General features: G+C 37.4%; 1 protein-coding gene across 1 annotated transcript in view; it reads right to left on the bottom strand.

Annotated features, from left to right (window-relative positions):
- Positions 1-128: 128 nt before the first annotated feature.
- The window catches only part of LOC139694398 (1-phosphatidylinositol 4,5-bisphosphate phosphodiesterase epsilon-1-like), a 62095-nt gene continuing 40925 nt past the window's right edge, over positions 129-21298 (bottom strand). Inside the window, exons 10-19 of the mRNA XM_071592932.1 lie at positions 19232-19366; positions 18589-18893; positions 17584-17730; positions 14747-14922; positions 13728-13885; positions 13526-13612; positions 13024-13251; positions 11905-12129; positions 9769-10168; positions 129-5268 (exon numbers count right to left, since the gene is read on the bottom strand). Of these exons, the coding sequence (XP_071449033.1) occupies positions 2435-5268; positions 9769-10168; positions 11905-12129; positions 13024-13251; positions 13526-13612; positions 13728-13885; positions 14747-14922; positions 17584-17730; positions 18589-18893; positions 19232-19366 (4695 nt within the window). The 3' untranslated portion in view covers positions 129-2434. The remainder of the gene's footprint in view (positions 5269-9768; positions 10169-11904; positions 12130-13023; positions 13252-13525; positions 13613-13727; positions 13886-14746; positions 14923-17583; positions 17731-18588; positions 18894-19231; positions 19367-21298) is intronic.

Below are 21298 nucleotides of genomic sequence, written 5' to 3'. Positions count from 1 at the left end.
AGACTCCAAATAACAATTGCTCTGGAGAAGTAATCAAAAAGGTAATAGTTGAAAATGCTGGAATCCAGTTTAATTCCCGTATTTTCCAATAAAAGAATTAAAGTGAAAAGTACAGGTTGTAACAGCGTATCTTTTCTTTAAAATAGACATATGTACATATAAGAAAATACTGACGAGCCATTACATCACTTTTTTTAAATCTGCAAAAAATATTTTTTTAGCAATTGATAGAACTCAGATTTAAAACATTTCTAATGACATGATTTTCAAGTAAAATATGAGGAATGATTTACAGAGAATATGAGTTGGAGACAGGAATATCTTCTTCAATGCACTGGTGACAGTATTTCTTTTGAATTTCAAAGGTGTAGAACTTTTTATGACAATTTTAGCATTTTAATTTTATTAAGACTTGTTTTTAATAATTTTAAGAAACAATAAATGTGGAAATTTTGGAATTAATAGGCACTGTTATAACTGCTGTAATATGATTTATTCTTTAATATGAGAAAATTATATGGTTTTCGAAAGTGTTTGCTTCATCTCTTGCTAGAGCTTCTAGGAACATGATTGAAAAAGTTTAAAAATTTTCACACCACATACTCTGAAGAGAATATGTACACTAAATTCTTAGTTATTATTGATATTAAGTAAGTCGTTTAGTACGTAATAAAGCATCTGCTTTTATTTCCAAATAATTTAGGGATATGTTTTGAATGATAGCAAATATATTGTGATGGTACAGCCTTGCAGAAGATTTTAAACATGAAGGAACCAAGAGCAAGATATACATATTAAGTTTTGTATGTATATATGTATATATAAAAGTGGAAAATTATTTACAAGAAAATTTTGATATGGAAAAGACTTGATCATGTACTTCAGTGATTCAACACAGAATTAGTAGATTTTGAAATATACCCATCAATGTCATTTGCAAAATATAAACATATTGACAACTTTCCATTCCCCAACATGTAATGCAAACCATTTCAAATATTCAATATATAGGCAACATGTTTTATATTTACAGTAACATGGTGACATTTGCCAGTAAAAATATGGAGATAGAGAGAACAATAATAAATAATAAACAGTACATAAATGTGTTATAAATACATTATTTTTCTGGGCAAACTTCCACTCATATTAAACACTATTTAATATCTCTCAAAAATCATTTAAAATGGTAACTTTCATCAAAATAATGTCTTTCTGTACAAGAATGGTTTTAACTTCTTTTTAAACACATTAGAAAATGTAACATATTTATCCATGCAATATTAGATTAGTTTATCACTTGGTCTTCAATTTCAGTGCAACAAGGTAAATTTACAAGCAGAAAAACCACATAGTCATAGGCAAGGATGATATATTAGTATTTAAGTGTAAAAGTTATTGTACGAGACTTTTAGAGTGTCTTGCTATATACACAAACAGGATGATTTGCTAACATATGAAGAACAATCTTCTCATAAATCTTTTGTGCTCTAAAGTTTGGCAAACAAAATTTGATACAGTCCAAGTCTAAAACTATGAACATTCATTATAGATTACACTGCAAGAGCATTATGTACAAAATCTGTGTGGACTGTCATAAAAGGTTCCAAGGTACATTAGTTGACCAGCATGCTTTATGATCTATTCAATTACTGGGGCTGATTCAGCCATGGGATGATGATAGATTCAATTATCTTTGACATTTCCAAACATTTAAACAATTTACATTCTCTCCAATACACCTCTCAAACATACCACTTCAGAAAGCAAGAAGAAAATTCATCACAAAACTCATGATTTGTCTCATTGCATCCACTTTTGGTTCACTCAAATGGATAAGTACTTGCACCTGCTTATGGTATAAAGTCCAACAACTTGACACAAGAATAGTGTTCATAGGAAGAGATTTCTACAATATAACATTTGCTCCCAAAGCATGCAGAAAACAATCATTGAGACTTTTTAAATGATATGCGTAATTCTGAGAAATCTCAACAAAATGACATCCCTTCCTGAAACTGCAGAGTTATTACGAAAATTCGTATACAATCCATAAAATCAATGACTAAAAAAGCTGCAGATTTGTTTGATTATTAAAATTTGAGGAAGATGAATTTTTATTTCTTATGCCACCTAAGGCTTCACAGGATCACACACTCCCCTTAACGCTTCACATCACTTGAAAACTTGTGCTGGCCTGATGCTGTCATCATAACTGGAAATCAATCCTCTTGAGTACCAACAATGAAATTCATAAAATGGAGGTATAACTAAAATGACATTTATAATATGAAGTCAGTATCACAGAAGTTCACGACTAGAAAAGGGCAAGCTCAGGGGTACACAAGATCTTGGAACCAACAAATTAAACCCCGGGCTAACCATCACTATGACTCCCCCAGTCCCATCTCCACCCAGCCCGGGGAAACATTCCTCATTTCCACACTCTCAGCTTTTTCAGGGAGACCTTTTTGAGGCGTGACACAGCAGAGCGGAAGTCGTACTCACGCTCATCGTCACTTAGTGTCTCTCCCTCTGAGTGCACCTCCCTGTGACGAGGACGATGGCTTCCATCACTGACCGCCCCCACTACCTGAGAGCCTCCGTCACTGGGCCCTGTCGCCGCTGTCACCACCACCCTATGGGAGGCAGTTGGATCACTAAGAGCCTCCTGCACTGGAGTCTTTCCACCACCACTACTGCGTGCCGAGGCTGCCCTCAGCCCCTTGCTCAGTCGTTCTAGTGTGGCCGTGCGCAAGTTGGTCCCTCGAGTTCTGCCTACTCCCCAGGCGGACCCGCCGGCTGGGGACACGGAGGAGGTGTTGGAGGCCAAGGTGGCCTCCATCCTTTCACGCAACACAAACCGCCCGAGTGTTCGCCAATTTGCCTGCGTGGCGTACACATTTTCATCATCATCCAGGATCCTCTGCTGACGCGTTCGCCTGCGCCCTGAGGATGTTCCCGACAAGGCACCTGATGTGGATTCCGCTCCTCCAGTGCCACTACTACCACCCCATTCCAACTCCTCCACGAGGACAAAGCGAGCGGGGTCCTCCATGCGACGAGCCTTCACAAGGGCCTGTGCCAGAACATCTTGGGCGGATGCACCCAGGGGCACCTTCAATATGGCATAAGGGATTTCAGGAGACACATTGTAAACGCAGACCAGGAAGTTGTCATGCTCCTCCCATGAGTGCATGCCCCCACCATCGCAGCCATCTCCATCCTCCACCTCTTCCACACCATCAGCATTGTTTGTTCTTCGGTGGAGGCGATCCACCGTTGATGCCCCACCCCTCCGACGCCCAGCACCGCTGCTCCGTATGGAAGACAGCCATGCTCGGCTACTAGGGTCATCCCCAACCCTTTTGAGAAGGAAACGACCCTCACCAGTCCAAGCCGCCTGAGCTTCCAGTGGTCTCTCTGCTGGATCTAGCACCCTTTGTGCTGGGGGCAGTCCACGGTCTCTGGCCTCCCAACCCCGGGCCACTTCTTCTACCAAGAGGAAATCCCTGATTCTCTCGGATCCTATTCCTGCCTTGGCCAGGGCTGATGCTACAACCTCTCGAGTAGTGCTCTCTTGTGTGATCTTTAGGATGGTGTACGGTTCCTCGGCAACCACTCCATAAACCATCAAAAAGAACATACGGCGCTTTATGGTAGGTGCTGGAAGGGGTGTAGAGGGAATAGGACCTACAGGTGCAGATAGACTCAATTCGGTACCAGACTCGCTGGCGTCCATCATTGGGATGTGTGGTCTCTTTGCATCACCATTCTCCTTTAATCCCTTGTCTGCTGTAATGGTTGCTTCAGTTCCCTGGGTGAAGGTTGTGTCCACACCAGGGCCGGAAGCAGAAAAATCGAGAGATTCCTCTTCAATACGGGAGTAAACAAAAAGGGTTGAAAGATGCAAAGGGGCATTGAGCGGGGATCGAAGTCTAACATGGCGGTAGCCAGGACGTAGGCAGTTAAGGGGTAAAACACGTTGTGCATGAATGTGCCCAGTTCCTGCATCCAAAACACTTAAACGCAGAAAAGCAAGATGACGGAAAGACACACGAAAAAGCAAAGGATCACCACCCCAAATGGGATTCAAAGCATTCCTGGGCACAACCCGAGTTCGCTGCTTGTTACAATCTGCTGGTAAGCCCACAAGTTCTACCTCCACACACACAGAAGCTGAAAGATTACCTGGGCACACAAATTGTCCAGAAAGAATGGTCAATGACAAGGTGGCTGCATGCAAGCCATCAAACTCTTTATCCCATGGATTGAATCGACGGTACATCATGTGGCCCCTGTCCCACATTACAGATGGTTTCCTCACATAACCACAGCGCCCATTCTGCTCAAACATGGCTGCATTTAGGTGCAGTGCTGGATCTTCTGTCTGGTAGTTGAGTGCTACCATCTGTATACCAAATGCCCAGAAGATGGTGGGATTGAAGTTGGAGGAGTCGATCCGCATTCCTGCTGGATATGTTCTGACCAGCTGCGTCTCTGTATGTGCAAGGAGGGCCAGAGGTTGTTTCCGACACAGCTTCTTTGCTGTGTTTTCATTCAGTGAGGAGCATTGATAGCAGGGATGATTGACATTTGGCCTCTTTCCGGCAATATCTGGTGGTACACATGGTGCTTGACTGCCACTTACTGTAAGATTGGTACCCGGAGTGGGCATGGTTACTGGTGATGTTCCTGTAGTTGTGGAAAGGGCTAAGGAGGCTACTCCAGGCAAGTGTCCAGATGCAGCACCACCCCCGGTTGTGGTTGGGGTACCCGGTGCACTTGGAGCAACTATGGCTGATGCAGGTGCCCCTGCCACAGACCCCATTGCCTGGGGTGGACGACGGCTCCTTACAGAACTGCTGGGTGAGATGGTATTTAGGCCTCGAAATTTTATGGCTTGAACATAGATGACCATATCAGACAGTTCTCTGGCAATTTGGCTGCTCTGTTTCTTTGGTTTGAGGGGAGTTGGTGAGTCATCTTCACAGCTCCACTCAATGTCTCGACCCATGCGGGTTGCTGTGGTGGATGCTGCTGGAGGAGGTGCTGTGGTGCCAGCGTGTGCCGGAGTAGCCGCATGGGGCTCGGAATGATGGGAAGTTTGCTGCTTTGATGATGCATGGGATGACTTTGAGTGCTTGGCTCCACTTTCATGACTGGAGGATGAATCAGTTCGGGGAACAGTGCTTTGTACTCCAGATGATGCACTTCCAGAAGCTCCCCCTGATCCTTTTCCTTCTGACATGAGTCCCACCATTTTGTCTGTCACAAAAGAGAGAAAGTATTTAGTTTCATTGCCTGTTAACATAATGCAGCGGAGTCCTCAAAACTGTATACATTGTATTTCTGTTACATCAGAATTTGGAATCATGGAAAATGAAAGTCAAAAGCTTGAGAAAAATAGGGTTGTATTCTGCAATAGACTTAGTGCCATTTGAAGGGTCACACTCAATGCTAGCTAATGTAGAAATATTTTTTCAAATACAGAACATTTTCCTTCACTATTTTACATATATCTTTGATATTTTCTTTGTACTTAATTGTTAATGGTTTATTTTGGATATTTTTCTAAAATTAAAAAAAAATATTTCATTGAAATATAAAATTCTAAATGCCCTGGTTGATGGCATCCTCAAATGGAATACATTTAAGAGTAAACACAGTATGTCTCACATGTAATAGTAAGTTAAATGAACACACTATAGGTTATTTTATTCAAAATGAACATTTTATTTATTATAAATGCAATAATAGAGTGAGTAAATAAAACCAATTGACTGATATTCAATATTTCATTGATCCAATAAAATGTTGAAGACTGTGATAAAGAGATAGGATCATATTAGGTAAACGAGGTAGAGGTAGGAAAGTAGTAGACAAGTAGAATGAAATGGAGGAAGACAGGCATTATGCAGGGTTGGACTGTGGAAAAAAACTGAGTTTCTTCCAGTCCATTTACCCTCTATTGTGTATGGGTATTCCCTATGTGTAAGTGAGACTGAAAAGATGGCATAGATGATTGGAGACTTACTGGACCACCTGTGATAAGGATAATAAAGTGAAATGCGTTGAAACCAAGCTTGTTCATTGTGTCGTGAAAGTGGTACTTCTAAATTGGCCAGGACATATCATGCAGAGAGAAGAAAGGATGAAAGCTTGAAGTACTAGGTATTCACATATTTAATGCTCTTTAGATTGCCAGTTGGAAAGGGAAAGTTATGGAATGACATTAATAATTACATAAGTGCTCTGTTCTATGTGCCAAGGAATACATTACTCGTATAATTCCTGTTATCATTAGTCACAATTGTGAAGAACTGCGTAAATAATTTGAAGTAACAATGAAAAGTTATATTTTTACCAGTTATTACTTAAAGCTAAGTCATTTTCCTTTAACACTGTATCTTGACTCACTAGTTTTGTCATGTTCACCATTAGACGTCACAGTTAAAGTAAGAATTTGGTAGGTATCATGTTCATATAATTCAATTATCCACTCGTATATGCCTTCTATTTTCTCATAAACAATGAAGTAAATAATTGTTTATTACAATTAAGAACTTGTACATCAGCAGAGCTGAAAAAAATCCAGATAGAAACTTTTTAGAAAGAGTTTGGTGCTCAGTTACAGTCCTCGATCACAAAAAGCCAAAATATACACATTTTATTGACCATCAGATACTATACTTATTTATTAGTACTATATATGTAGATTCAATCCTCTCATTTAAAAAAAAGCTATATAATAATGGAGGAGATTTGATTCTCTTCTTTCATCAACTAGTTACTTTATTCACTAGAGACAAGAGCATTCTTTAATTATTAGTGACACACCTAAATACCTAAGCATAGTATTTGCTAAAAAAATCGCCAACAGAGCAGTTGATGCCAAATGTTCACTAAGTATAAACAAAATACAATATACTTATAAAAGAAAAATTTACCTATTTAAAAGAAATAAGGTTGTATTGAATTATTATCATGAGCTTTGGAATTCATTTATCAGTTATAAGGAAATAAGCTCATTCTGTAAAATTAGGATGCCTAGAATTGTTTAAGTGGCATTACAAGCTCAGCTTTGACAAAACGTTTTAGCCAAGGATCAACTGGTTTTTACAGTAGCCCAAAAGGGACCCCTACAGAAGCATTCTCAGTGGCCACAGAATAATGGCATCAGCTATGTGAAAAATGTGCAAACCTAAGAGGAGAGATAGTTGAGAAATGACAGAAGTTTCTACTTTCTAGTTCATCGGAAGGAACATGATACCTTACAACTTGTATGCACATGGTAACATGCTGGCATCTGGAAAGTATGACCAGTGCGGATCTGGTGATAAAGTCTCTTATCCCCTCCTTGGGGAAATATCTTTGCTTAGGCTGACTTTACAATGGCTTTATGCACCTAAAGCACACATAGAAATTATCAAGTGACCCAGAGATCCAAGTCAAGGATGCTGAATTCATTTTATTTTATGAATGATATTATTTTTACTATATTATATTGAATATATACAATATTATTCCATTTACCATCGAAAGAAGTTATGTGCTTTGGAGGCAAAGCAGTTCTTTTGTTGTGAGAAATATTTGTATTTGCAATGATGTTGTCTCTTAAGTTTAGTAGTTGTTGAATAATACAATGGCTAGATATAAACTCTCCTTCAAAACAATATTTCTTAATACTGTAACTAGAAGAGTCATTAGGTACATGCCATATGAACATAAAATCCAATGAACTCAGCCCTAGAATAAAAGCATTGATCATAAACAAAGGATGTGTTTACTAAGAGCCGCCTGGTCTCAAAGTGAGACACCAAAAATGTAGAAGCATCATGTTATACATGAAAATTGTGACCTAATTACTATCATAAATTTTTGGTCATTATGCAAACTCAGTGGTGAAAACACCTAATTTCTTTTATCTGAATTGTTTCCTTGGCAATAAGGGAAACCATTATGCATAGATTAAGTGGCACAAAGCATATCACATATTTTTAGAAATAATCACAAAAATATCTTCTACTGTTCTCCACTTCAGCTCTGTCCTAATTACTACCTGATACTTTAATGCCTCCCTCCTGATCCAAACTGTTTTGATTGTGCTTGTGTTTAAATTCTCTAGTTCCCGATGGCTTGTTATTATTTTATGATTACTTCATTTTTCATTTAATGCAATGCCTACTTTGGATTGGAGAAGGTACTGGAAGATCTCAAATAGAAAGTAAGTAATAGGCTTTCTAACCATTGCTAAAAGACAATAGAAATAAGATGTGCTGAAATAAGTGGGATAGTATTGCTGTTAATGCAGCAAATCACTAGCTTAGGAAGAAGAAAGATGTATATAGAAGACAGATTAGGAATGGCAAAGAAGGCCTCCTGTCAGATTAAGCAAGCACTAACAGATAGTACTACTAGCATAGACATACAGAAGCAATTGGTTAAAACAAACAGCTCTCAATTATCCGTACTAAAGGATGCATGATGAAGCATGGATAATCAAAAATACAGATAACTGAAACATGTGGAAAATATAGTCATAATAAAAATGCATATTAATGGAAACTCTTTTTTCATTAAATGCTATTAAGTCCAATTTATTAGCAATGGAAGTACAATTTTTTCCGTTTTTCAGCCATTTTTATAAGGGTGAAATTATAGTTTTACAATAACACAAAACTGTCATAGTATAAATAGCAGAACATATTTTTCTCACAAAGCTAAACCAATCACATAGCTAAGAAAAAAAAAATGATTGGCAGAAGATGAATATTAGCAAAGGTTAGCTGATGTGGATTCATATCCATCATATGACACCAATTTAAATAATGCAGCATAGGTAGTTAATGACTGATTTGTAGCATAGTAAAGCTATGCTTAGCTCACCTTAAAGGAGAACATGTAATTCTCAGTGCTATTTTATGTGAGGGGAATAATAATGGGAAAGTACAGTTAGTACAAATATGATTTAATAAAAACAATACATACAAATGGCAACTTTATCTTTTGTGAAATTAAAAACTTTTAAAAAAGACAAGGCATTTCAAACTTTTATTTAAAAAAAAAGTATATTGAAGTTTCAAAGCCTTTATGATTCTTAATGATGTAATTTTATTGTAATTTTGAGGTGCTGGGAAGAGAATAGTATGGATAATCTGCTAAACAAACAATCAGCCCATGGATTATTGAGAGTTCACTTTACATGGAGTCTACTTTTCTACAGATGTGAGATAGAGACAATGAGGAAGCAGCTGAGAAAAGAAGAATGAGGTGATGGACAAGTGATGCTACAGAAGAATGCTGAAAATAAAGTGGATGGACAGAGTTGCAAATGTTGTACTAGGAAAATTAGGTGAAGAGAGAAACCTAGGAGGACACTGGCAAGAAGAAGCAGGAAGTTGATTGGATATATCCTAAGGAATTATACTTTACTGAAGACCATAGTTAAAGGAAACAGAGTGGAAGAATTACAGGAGAAGGCCGAGGTGTTGGTGTCTGTGCCAGGAGCTATGAGGGGAATGAAGAGATTGGCAGGGAACAGGACAGCATGGAGAGTTGATACATACCAATACTTGGAGTAATGATGCATGATCAAGATGGACAATAAGAAATGTATACCCAATATTTTTTCTAGTCAGCTTTCCATTATAATTAGATAACTCTCCCGAGTAGATATGTACTCTAAATGAGGTTTACCTTCCTTAGAATCAATGGGATGAAGTTTTGTGTCATGACCATACAACAAACAACATTGCTTTACTGTACCTTCACCCAAGTTTTCATCATCGTCATCATCATCATCATCTTCGTCATCACTGAAGTCGTCATTGACGGACCCTCCACTCGCATTGCTGATGATGCTTGATGCCCTCCCTGCACCAGTTCCAGTCTGGGTTGAACTAGTGGTTGAGCTGGCGGCTGGCTGCCCATGGCCCCTGCCAGCTTGTGGAATGGTTGCTGCTGCCCTCAGGGGTGCTGATGAGAGGGTGGCTGACATTGATGGAAGGGGTGGGAGTGGGAGATGTGGTGGTGGCACATCTGCTGTCAGCCTTTTGTTTTTAACGAGGATTCGACCTTTCAGCTGATAAGGGGAGGGCAACCGTGGTTCATCACTCAGGTCAGCCTCAAAGAGGAAGTTGGACACAAGTTTTTCTCCAAAGACTGACTGAAATGAGAAAGAAGATAGGAATTCAATGTCACTGTTTACCTTGAGGGAGATTGATCACAGTTTTCAAACTAATTATGTAATGAAAGATCTGGTGCTTTCCCGGCATATTAGTAGGGTGAATTCTTCTCGGGTCTTCCACCAGTCTTCCGGTGGAAGACCCGAGAAGAATTCACCCAACTAATTATGTAATGATTATTCTTTCATGCTGTATGCATTTTAATTTTAAATGCATAGATTGGCCTCAGTTGTACGAGTACCAAACAAAGTGAAATCTTGAAAGCGATAGGTATGTCCAAGTGGTTGGCAAAGGAGCTGGTTTATCATTGTGGATGCCCACCTAAAAATTTTTACACTACTAATTTTCATATTCAGTGAATTCCATTTTTGAAAACTAAGGTAATTTAAGTTTATAATTAATTGCATTTGTTTTTATATTAGATGTGAATTCTTGCTCCCGATTTTGTTCAGATATATTAACCATGTGTTCCTAAAGATACCGAAGAAAGCCAGAGGTTGAACATTTTCATTTGTAATTCCAGTGCAAAAATTCATATTATTTAAATTATGCATTAGAAAATTATTGTAGATTCGAGTTTTAGGTATCTATGCATCAGCATCGTTAAGAATGAATTTAAGCAAGGAGTGGAAATTTGGTGTAGATCCAGTGACTAAAATGTGACATTTTATAATTTTATTTTTTTAAGAAGAATTTTAAGCATTCCTTAGTAAAAATCTTTAAAAAAAATAAATTATCATGACTGTAATTTAAACATTTTCAAGATTGTTACTTTTTATTGGCGGTGAAGCTACCACCAAATATTTTTCAATACTTGCAAAGAATACAAAAAATCCTCAACAGGATGGTACCAAAGTTTGACTTGAAAATAAATGGGATCAATTATGGAATTCATCAATTCATACTCTAAGCTCATGCAAGGTTATGTCAACAACTAATATATTTTAAGTATATCTCTTAGTCCACCTAGTTAATTCCTGCAAGTTTCGATATGATGCGTAGTAGGTAGCTTATTCCATCGCAGCCACTGAAATTCTTCCATCTCTACTCATAAAAAAGGGCTTTTCAACAAAGCTAACATCCAGAAAAATACATCGGTATATTTTTATTTGTTTGAGTCCTGGATTAGTATTATCTATGAATCAAAATATATACATATACTATCTTCTCAGGAGAAGAGTCTATATTATGTTTAAAAATCATAGAAAGAAGGTTGGTTTAAATGAGAAGGTGGTACTGATAAATTGGTATGGTCTGTACTTCTCATTCTTGGCTTGGTGTATAGGCCTTATCTTATACTTTACTCTATAGCTTGCAAAAATTACAATGGTTAAGGTAACCTTGGCCCATGGCATGTTGGTGATGGTGATATAACTCTGTTTATTATTCATGAGAATATGGCATTGGTACTTATTCCATTATTTCATTAGCTTGCAAATCAATGGCAAATGTCAGTGTTCAATAGGTTTTCAGTTTTCAAATAGTGTCCAATTTGTGCATCTTTTATTTTAGAAAGAAATTTTGAAAGTTTTAGTGGATTTTTGTCTTCATTTTTTGTTATAAAGCAGTATGGTTATGATTTAAATGGTTTCGAAGTGTGTTTCGTAAATCCTAATAAAACAATTACGAATGCAAAATTGATACCATCTGAAAAAAGTTCCGGGCCAAAACTTACCTTTGTCAGGTATACAAATTAAAAGTCATTATTTAAACCAACCTGAAATATATGGGCCATTCTGGCCTGCTGCTGGATGGAACAATGATTTTCAATTGACAGGATAACAGGATAAGGGGAAGTAACAAATGCTGATCGATTGATAGCTTCAACAACTGATCGGAAGGGAATCTTTGTGGTAAAAGTGTGACCATGGTATATTAAAGGTGTGCCATCATCTCCATCCCAGCAGTCCAATTCAACACATCGACAGCCTGTTAATAGCACCTGTAATGAGATAGTCATCAATATTAAACTGCACTGCAAAGAAAACATTACCATCAAGTTTATGTATGGTCTATTTTACAATGGAAATAAAAGGACATTATTATTCAACATGTACTGGACTACACATTTTGTTATGAGATCTATGAAATAAGAATCATAAAGAGATGGCTTTTATTGGAATATTATTGGCATAAAATATCACATAGATTATTTAAAATGTTAAAATTAAGACAGAAAATGGCTAACAAATCCCAATAAAATTTATGAACTGGTCAAATGAGATTTCATATTCTTACATGTCAACAACAATTGGGAGAAAGAAATTCCTAGATTGATATTCTCAGCCACTCAAGGGGCCTATTACAAATGTAGTTGTCTTGGGCTAGGAAAAATAATGTCTCCAAAGTAAATTGTTGTTCTTGGAAGCTATGGCATAATTCTGACACCATTTTGCTAACTTATAAATAAGCAAAAGAAAACATTACTACTGTGAAACAGTTATAAGTTATATTGAATTCATCACCGATTTTATATTTCTTATTCTCAGTTCAAAATATTTGTTTAGAGTGTGGATATTTATTTACAATAGACTCTGAGCAAAGACTGCCTGGAATTTATATCCTCCTCCCAGGTGAATGGCTTTTGTTCAAGAAAGCTAACTGGAATTAAATCAGAAAAGATTCTTTTCATTTGACCCCTCAGTCTTTATGAAAAGTAAAATGTATTTGATTTCCATCTTATCATACACATTTAATTTTTTCATTGAGAGAAATTATTCAATCAGCATTTACCTGCATATGTAAGAATTAATCATTACCAACATTGGGAGGAAGTTATCAGGATGTCGGTGGGATTTGGACAGTTGGATGTATACATATTTATGATAAAATTTACCTGGCTGTACAATTCAACTGAGGACTCTCCTTTAAGTTGATGGCCGGTTAGGTAAGTGTTATGGGAAGATGCAATGTAGTAATGGGACATTGGCTGATCCATTTCATCATCATCAGGAGCCATGCGTTCACAAGGAAATGCATAGTTGTCCTTGTCCATGAGAAATCGAGCAAAGCCCTCAAAAGAAAGGCACCCCTGTGACCTTAGCCATGCATCAGGCTCATGTCTCTGTGGGGAAAAAATAATTCTTTGCCATAAATATAAAAGTATTTTACAATATAAATACATGTACAATAATTACTGCAACAGAGTGAGACAAAAATAGGCCCATCTTCTGAATATCTCCATTCTTTTACAAGGTCTTTGGCCTCATATGCTTCAAATTGTTTAAGCAATAAGTCATATTTCAAGGTAAAGCAGGCATATATTATTCTCTTCAATCATACTGATACTTATATATTATTTATCCTATTACAAGAAAATAGTTATGCATTAACTTTACCTGTATTAAAGCTTTTACTTCATCCTCTGTGTGATGTTCCAATTGTCTTGTCTCTAAAAACTTCCAAAATGTTGCTGTCGTTATAACCTGCAAAAAATTAAGATTTGGAAAATAGCAAAAAAATCATATTCCACAGTTATGAGGGAAATCTAATACATTTTACCGATTAGTCAATTGAGAACAGTAATACTCTTTTACTAACCTGAGATCTAGATGTATCAATGCCAGCACAATTGGAAACAATGCTTGCAGCAGCAATAGCATCAAAGATTTTCTTCTTCTTTAAAGCTGCCAAACCAGGTCCACCTTTGAAGTTATCCTCTGTTGCTAAATCAAGGGAACTATTTCTTGTGAGCAAACCTTTTCAGAAAGAATTTTAATAAAACGATTGAGTATTACCATTTATTCTTAATTAATGTTCCCGTACATGTTTCATATTTTACTTAAGCATGTAAAATAGAATCAGTAAGTACAATGCACCTCATAATATATACAATTATTTCATATGCTTTTTAAAAGTGAATTGTAGGGTCAATTGCACTCATAAATTCTTCATTATTTTTAAGTATGTCCAACACTCTGAGACTTTCTAGATATTGATTTGGTTGTGACAAATGTGCCCCAGAAGACCCCATAGTAGTAGTTTTTTATGGGAGGCAACTGACGGCTAAGGTCATTTTCGCCATTAGGGACGAATGGGAAAGGAAGGGTGGAGAGAAACCCGGTGTTGACATTAGCCTACTTTTGTCGAAAGTGCCTAGGAGTCTGTAGTTTGATGTCCCATCCGACGGACTCACTCAAATTGCGCTTCACAAAGCACCTCAAGTAGGATACCACTGAAAAATATTTGTTGGCTCCAGGATTTGAACCCAGACCCTCTCAGGGGAAACCTGTATTTTAGCCACTGCACCATTCTGATCCCCAGAAGACTCCATAGTTGAAATATTTCCCTAAGGGTTGTTTCCTTCAATCGAAATATTCTACACACATCACCATAGGATAGACTTGGTAAATCTATTAAAGAACTCTTGATTCCCTGGGAATTCAATGTAGATCTATGGTGTTAGATAATCAGTTCATGTAATATTCCAATGAAATTGGGATGATGCAGAAAACATGATGAGATTTTGGTCTGGGAAATTAAAATTACCCAAGAACACTTCTGATTGTGGTTGCTACATAGTAAGGATTTTCAATCCTGGCTACTCAGTTTGTTCTTACCTATTCTCTGTGGTGGAACAGTCATGTGCTGTGTAATAGAGTTACGGCCTGTTATTCCATGCTCAGGAGAACTCTTCTGACTGCTAGGACCATCATTAAGTGAGCTGTCAGACATGCTGCGACAAGTTATGGCTAGCTGATCAAAGAGGTCACGTAGATCTTTTCTTGCTCTTAAACTAGAGGATATCAAGAGATAAATGAATTAATGAGTGAAAGCAAACAAATCATAACACCTCTATCCAAATAAATAAAAAGAGGAATTAAGTTTAACCTTGTCTGTGAACGTCATTAGCATGTCCATTTTCAGAGGTCTTATCTCATTTTTTACATTAATAATTTTTTAAATAAACTTATTTTTTAAATTATCTCCACTACTTTTAAATAAGCTAGAAAACATTTTAAGGTGTATTCTTGAAATGAGAAAGATCCTTTGAGACAATGCATAACTTGCAAAATATTTGCTACATGAAAATGGGAGCAGTGAAACTTTCATAAGGTCTTTTACATTTGGTCTGTTCTCTATCTGTATGCACATTATAGATAAACCTACATTAGAGCACCAATCATCCATATCAATACAAGAAAATCCGCTAACAGATACCTCAGTAAAAGTGATTAAACCAATTTTTCTTGAATTAACAGGTAATTATAGCAATGTGCTCATAGTCACACCACATAAAGAGTTTTTCATGCATATTTTATAAAGTAATTTAGTCTTATCCTCATCATTTCATAAACCCAATCAATTATCCCGTTCACTCTTCTGAAACATTTTATTCAAACCTGCTATCAATCTAGGGTAAATTAGGAAAGACTAACTTTGCAGATTCCACAAGAATATTTATTTTGCAATGAAACCATGGTGTTGTAAAATAAGAATCCTAGTGGAGTCTGCAAAGTTAGTCTTCCCTCATTTACACCAATTATGAAAGACTTTACCAAATAATGCTCCAGACAGTATTTTACTACCATCAATCAATTGTGCACATTTAAATATTTTAGAAAAGAATTAACATTGAGCAATTGTGTCTATGTTTCAACAGAACTGAAAAACTTCATTGATTCCACAAACTACCATAATTTTAATTACAAAATTATTAATTTTAATTACATGACCCAGGCTTGGTGCTCTACAACATTTTCAGATGAGTTGCAGAAAATCATCCACAAGTTTATACACTCAGCTTTGGGGGGGGGGGTGGAGAGGGTGGGACCGAGGAGGAGTCGTTGTTGGGGAAAGTGTGGTGAGTGATATGGTAATGGACAGAGCAAGGGTGCATTTGCAAGGCTCAGTGGGGAGTATCCCATTAGCAGGGAGGGAGGAGGAGGATGGTTTGATTTACTGGGTCCTGTGTTAGGTATGGGAAGAAGGGAGAGAAGAGTAGATGGGATGTTTTATTGTTTGTGGGGTAGGTACTTAGATATTGGGATGTTAAGGAGGGGTGAATTGGATCTGTTTATATATGCGTGGCCATTACAGTTAACATTTTGCATGCCACTAATTTCTGCTCTCAACTTTTGGACTTTCCAACTTCTCACACCAGAGGACAGCACCGGATTGCAGAGATGGTGATGAGTTCACCCATTTGTCTTTAGTCAAGTCTAGACTTTTTGCTCTACACAACCCTCCAGCATTATCTACCTCGACGCTTTCTGTCTTTGATGTAACTAAACAAGTTTTGTAAATAGTATTTTTTGTAAAATGCAGGTTTTAGTTTGGTTTTGTATAAGAGGTTATTGTTTTTTATTGAAATGTTTCAAAGGAAAGGGATTTCCTGCCATTTTGGAGTGCCATAGTGATAGGGAGTGTTCCGTGGAAATATTTGATAGCTTGATTGGTTTGTTTTCTATTGTAGAGTGTGTCTATGATTTTGGTAAAATTACTGTTGTTGGTGGCCATTCCCTTGATGATTTAAGTTCTTTGTTTGCGTTGGATTGTGGTGGGAGGATGGTTGGCAAACTATATAACAATGAGAGAAAGGCAGCCATTTTTTGTGAGAAAAATACCTTGAATTGCTGTGATGATTTGGGCAGTACATATGTTCTTCCAAAATATGGCAGATTTGAGTTTTTGGTTAACATTGGAAATGCTTATGCCTAGGAAGTTTAGCGTACCTTTGTTTTCAGTCTTATATGTGAATGTGATGGATTTGTTGATGGCGTTGAGTATGTCCATGAATTAGTAATGTTATCTCCCACAACCCCATCAGACCCAAAGACTAAATGAATTAAAACAAATAAATTATTGACATATTTTTACTTATTGTAGGTCCTGATTTCAAGAGTATTAAATTTTTGTCTCAAAACTATTTTTCTTAATATTCCTCGCCATAATAACATATTTGCACTAATATTAAAATATATAGCAGCAGTATAGTAAAAGTTAGCGGATTATTTAATTACTCTTTTTCATTGGAACTAACTTTTACCTCCAATGAATGAACATAAATTATATATCATACATAATATTAACAAAAAGTAAATTAGCCATTTGATAAAAATACAAATTTGTTGTAGCAGAAGAAAAAATTGGGCAAAAAATATGACTAGAGCACCATGCAAAATATAAATATAATTAACATCTTATAAAGCCAAGCTTTACAGAACTGAAAATATTGGTAAAGAAGAGAATCAAAAAAAAGGAAGAGTCAAGAACAGAGAAGTTCTGGTAGACAATATCATCTGCATAAACATAAGCTAACAAGAGGCTTTATCTTCGTTTGTCATATTTGCTTTAATTGGGTGGGTTTTCATTTGGTATCTAATTAAAAATTATCTCACCATTTTATTAATATTTTTCTTCTTCTTTGATGCTGGAAGAAAACCGATAAGCTTACCTAAATGATCTGAAGAGTGCTACAAAATCTGCAAAATCAAGCTGGGTCTCCTGAGTGATTGAACCAGCCCTGAGATGTCTTGCCTGCTGAGGTTCTCCCAGTATTCCTGGGCTTGGGATGGATGTCATTCCTGTCCTGGACCGCTCTCTGAAAGAAGATTGTTCCAAGTTAGGGGCACAGACAGAGCCTGAGCAATTTATAAAACACTGTCTGGATTTAAAAATAAAATGTGAAAAATGCTCTAGTTGGCTGTTATTATTAAGTTAATATTTGCTCAATCCATTTTGTTTTTTTCTCGAATAACCATAATATGTCATTAATGTGAGCTGCATAAAGGGAAGATAATTTATTTTTCATCTATTATGAATTATCATTATTTTTGTATGCCAGCAAAGAAATGTCTTATAGACATAATGGTGAATGCATCATTGAGTTATTTAATAAAGATAATAATCCAATCAAGGGTGACAGAGATACTCTTGCCAAATTTGCAAATTTATAATGCTATTATAAGCCCACATTGCTGCTTTAATGCAACCACAGCTTTTGTATGCCTAAAGTATTATTTTATTATAGACCAGCTGATTTCATTCCTTGTCAACTTCAGGCCTATTCTAGTCTCCAGAAATATTCTAAGTTATGCAATAATGCTGCATCACCAGCATTACAAACTGAAGTCTAGTTGCATTGTTAATTTATTTGAATCATTTGGAAATTTTTAGTTTGGGAAAACATGTTAGTTGGGCTATGCATGCTGCAAATATTGGCATGATCAGACTGAGATTCATTCCCAAGGAGGGTGGAAGACAGCATCATGTTGGTGGATAAGGGTTGGCAAACGAAGCTGTGATGATTTGTGATTAAATATTGACCAGGTACTTATTGTGATGATTCAACAATCCAGTTTGATTAATCTTTGCATCGTTGGGAAATTTGTTGCCTGAGAACACGTAAGTCAGGCTATGTGCTTTAAGTGCATTGGTGTGGTCTTACTGGGATCCTTACCTATGGAGGATGGAAGCCATTATTGGAGTGGTAGACGATGGTGATGTGGCAAGGAGAAGATTGTGGTGTTGGAGGAGGTGGTGGACAGGTGATGAGGAAAGCCTGTCAAGGTCATCTGCCGAGCCTCTCGGGCTCACTCCGATTATGATGTCACTTGAGGCAGAGCGGGATCTTGGTGGATAGGGGATCTTTGTTCCAGTCGTGATGCCCGTGATTGTTGGTCTCCTTGGGCTGGGATCTCCTCCCATGCCTCCTCCAACCATTGCCAATGTTGAGAAGGCCTCGTGCTGTTTTACGCTCAGTTCCTGTAAGGAATGAGGATCAGTTTTTGTCACTCAAATTGCAAATTTAGTCCAAGCAAATTTTAACATGTGACCATCCGAATTGTGACCAATTGTAGTTAATCCCTCATGCTCTATAAGATTTATAAAAAAATTGCCATTCAAATGCTGTTTTGGTAACTTAGCACGAAATCAGAAAATTCTTCGAAGAATGCTTTCTGATATAAATTTATCATTGACTTCTAAATATTAACAAAAAGCTATGACCATCTACATATGAATTAAGACTCTCAACTATTAAATTTATTTTTACAGGAAAGAAGAAATAAAATTCACTCCATTTTACCAGGTGAATGAATTACCTTGAGTGTCTGAATGTTTCCAATAGATTTTTTCTTCTTAAACTTAACAGAGGTTCCCCGCCTTAGTGTACCATTGTCAGGTGGTGATGACCCTCCAACATTACTAGCCAATGTCCAGTCTCTGCCACCAAATATCTGGAATATAAATTTCAAATGTGATTGAATTACATCAGATAACATCATACTGGATTTTGATAATATGTTTCAGTGGGATATTAGTATTTGAGATTGGGACCTTAGGATTCATTGCTAACTGGGTGCTTTTGTGAATTACTGCAAATGCACAAGTTTAAGATTAGTCAATAAGGTAAACTTAGTCATTAAGGTAAGATTAGTTATTAAATGCAGTCGATTTAGTGACAATTTCATAACTATTTTGCCCATTGTTGGTTGGGTTCCTGGCAGAACAGAAACAGAATTTGGACATAGGATAATGGAGAAATGTTGCACATATCCACATCCAAAGTAAAAATATACTTTAGAAAATCATGAAATTTGGTTAGAGCTAGGGCTGTTGAAACATGTCTAATGCCACATTCTTTCTTTAGAGTTACTCAAATATTTATATTTATCCGACATTTGAAGGGAAAAAATCAACAAATTTCCCTTCAAATGTGGGATAAATATAAATATTTGAGTACCAGTGCCACTTTAAACAGGAAAAGGCAATTGTGATTGGGCATTTTTAAATTTAAGAATCTATTGACCTTTGATATACAGGGTTTGTCCGGAAAATAAGTGTACTGAGCTCAGGAAAAAAAATTTATTACAATTTTACATATCTTAAGCTAATATTCCTCAAAATAGGACCCTTGTGAGTCGATACACTTGTTCCAGCGGCGTTCCCATTCCTGGAACGCTCCCGCGAAGGCATCATCGGGAACCTCTCGAAGACTCGTCGTCGACCTCTTCTCTGCCCTCCACGAACATCTTGTGCCACCGAAAGATCATGTTTCTGGACATGGCTGACTCCCCGTAAGCCTGGTTAATCATACCGACAGTTTCGGTAGACGATTTCCCAAGCTTTACCGCAAATTTGATGGAATAACGCTGCTCCAAAAACTTGGGCATCGCGTTCCGTGACGTGGGTCGAGCGTGGAGGTTCGCGTTAACAGAGCTCCTCACTACATCACAGCTCAGAGCCGACTGCCTTTTTCAGGTCGCTTGCCAACATACCCCCCTCCAATCGCAGCCCGTCAGAGCGGTGCTGGGCGCGCCTGGAGCGGCGCGCCCAGCCCAGGAGTCAGTACACTTATTTTCCGGACGAACCTTCTCCATTTCAAAGTTATTTTTAGTTTTATTTTCTGATATGCGTTTATGCCAAATATATAAATAAATATGTGTGTGTGTGTATATAAACACAGTAATCAACCCGAAGGTCGGTTTAGTAGGTGATGGTAGAGATCACCCAGTACTAAGCCCTATTCGGCGTGTGAAAATTCACACATCCGGGTAGGGGGGCCAGTTCCTTTCCCTGTACCGGTTATGGTTTCCCAGGAAGACCTGGTACCCGTAAAATCACTAAGCTTGGGTGGAGCTGCAGGTGCCCAGAGTGCCTTTCCCGGGGATCGAACCCGGGACCCTCCGGTCAGCAGTCCAACGCTCTACCAATTGGACTACCGCGACCCATACATATATATATATACTACCATGATCAAAAATTTCCCGGAATTTATTCAGAAAATTAAAAATACAAGTTTATTCATCTAAATCTATATTGTCCCCTTCAAAGTAATCCCCATCGACTGCAACACACTTATGCCAGCGCTTGATCCAATCCTCGAAACATTTTTTATATTCGGTTTTCGGTATGTCCATCAGTGCTTCCTGCGATTTTTCCATTACTTCCTCTCGGCTGCTAAAACGCGTTCCCCGTAATGGTTTTTTAACTCGATTGAACAGAAAGAAGTCACAGGGAGCCAAATCAGGTGAATTCGGTGGCTGTTGGATGGTATTTGTTGCATTTTTCGTCAAAAAATTACGAATAATGATAGCACTGTGCGACGGTGCGTTATCATGGTGCAAAATCCACGAGTTTTCTGCCCACATTTCTGGTCTCTTTCGGCG

This window comes from Hetaerina americana, unplaced genomic scaffold, assembly GCF_022747635.1.
Source record: "Hetaerina americana unplaced genomic scaffold, ioHetAmer1.1.p SCAF_5, whole genome shotgun sequence".
In the NCBI taxonomy this organism is placed as follows: Eukaryota; Metazoa; Arthropoda; class Insecta; order Odonata; family Calopterygidae; genus Hetaerina; species Hetaerina americana.
The sequence above is the reverse complement of the archived record's forward strand: the minus strand, read 5'-3'. Positions and strand labels throughout refer to the sequence as shown.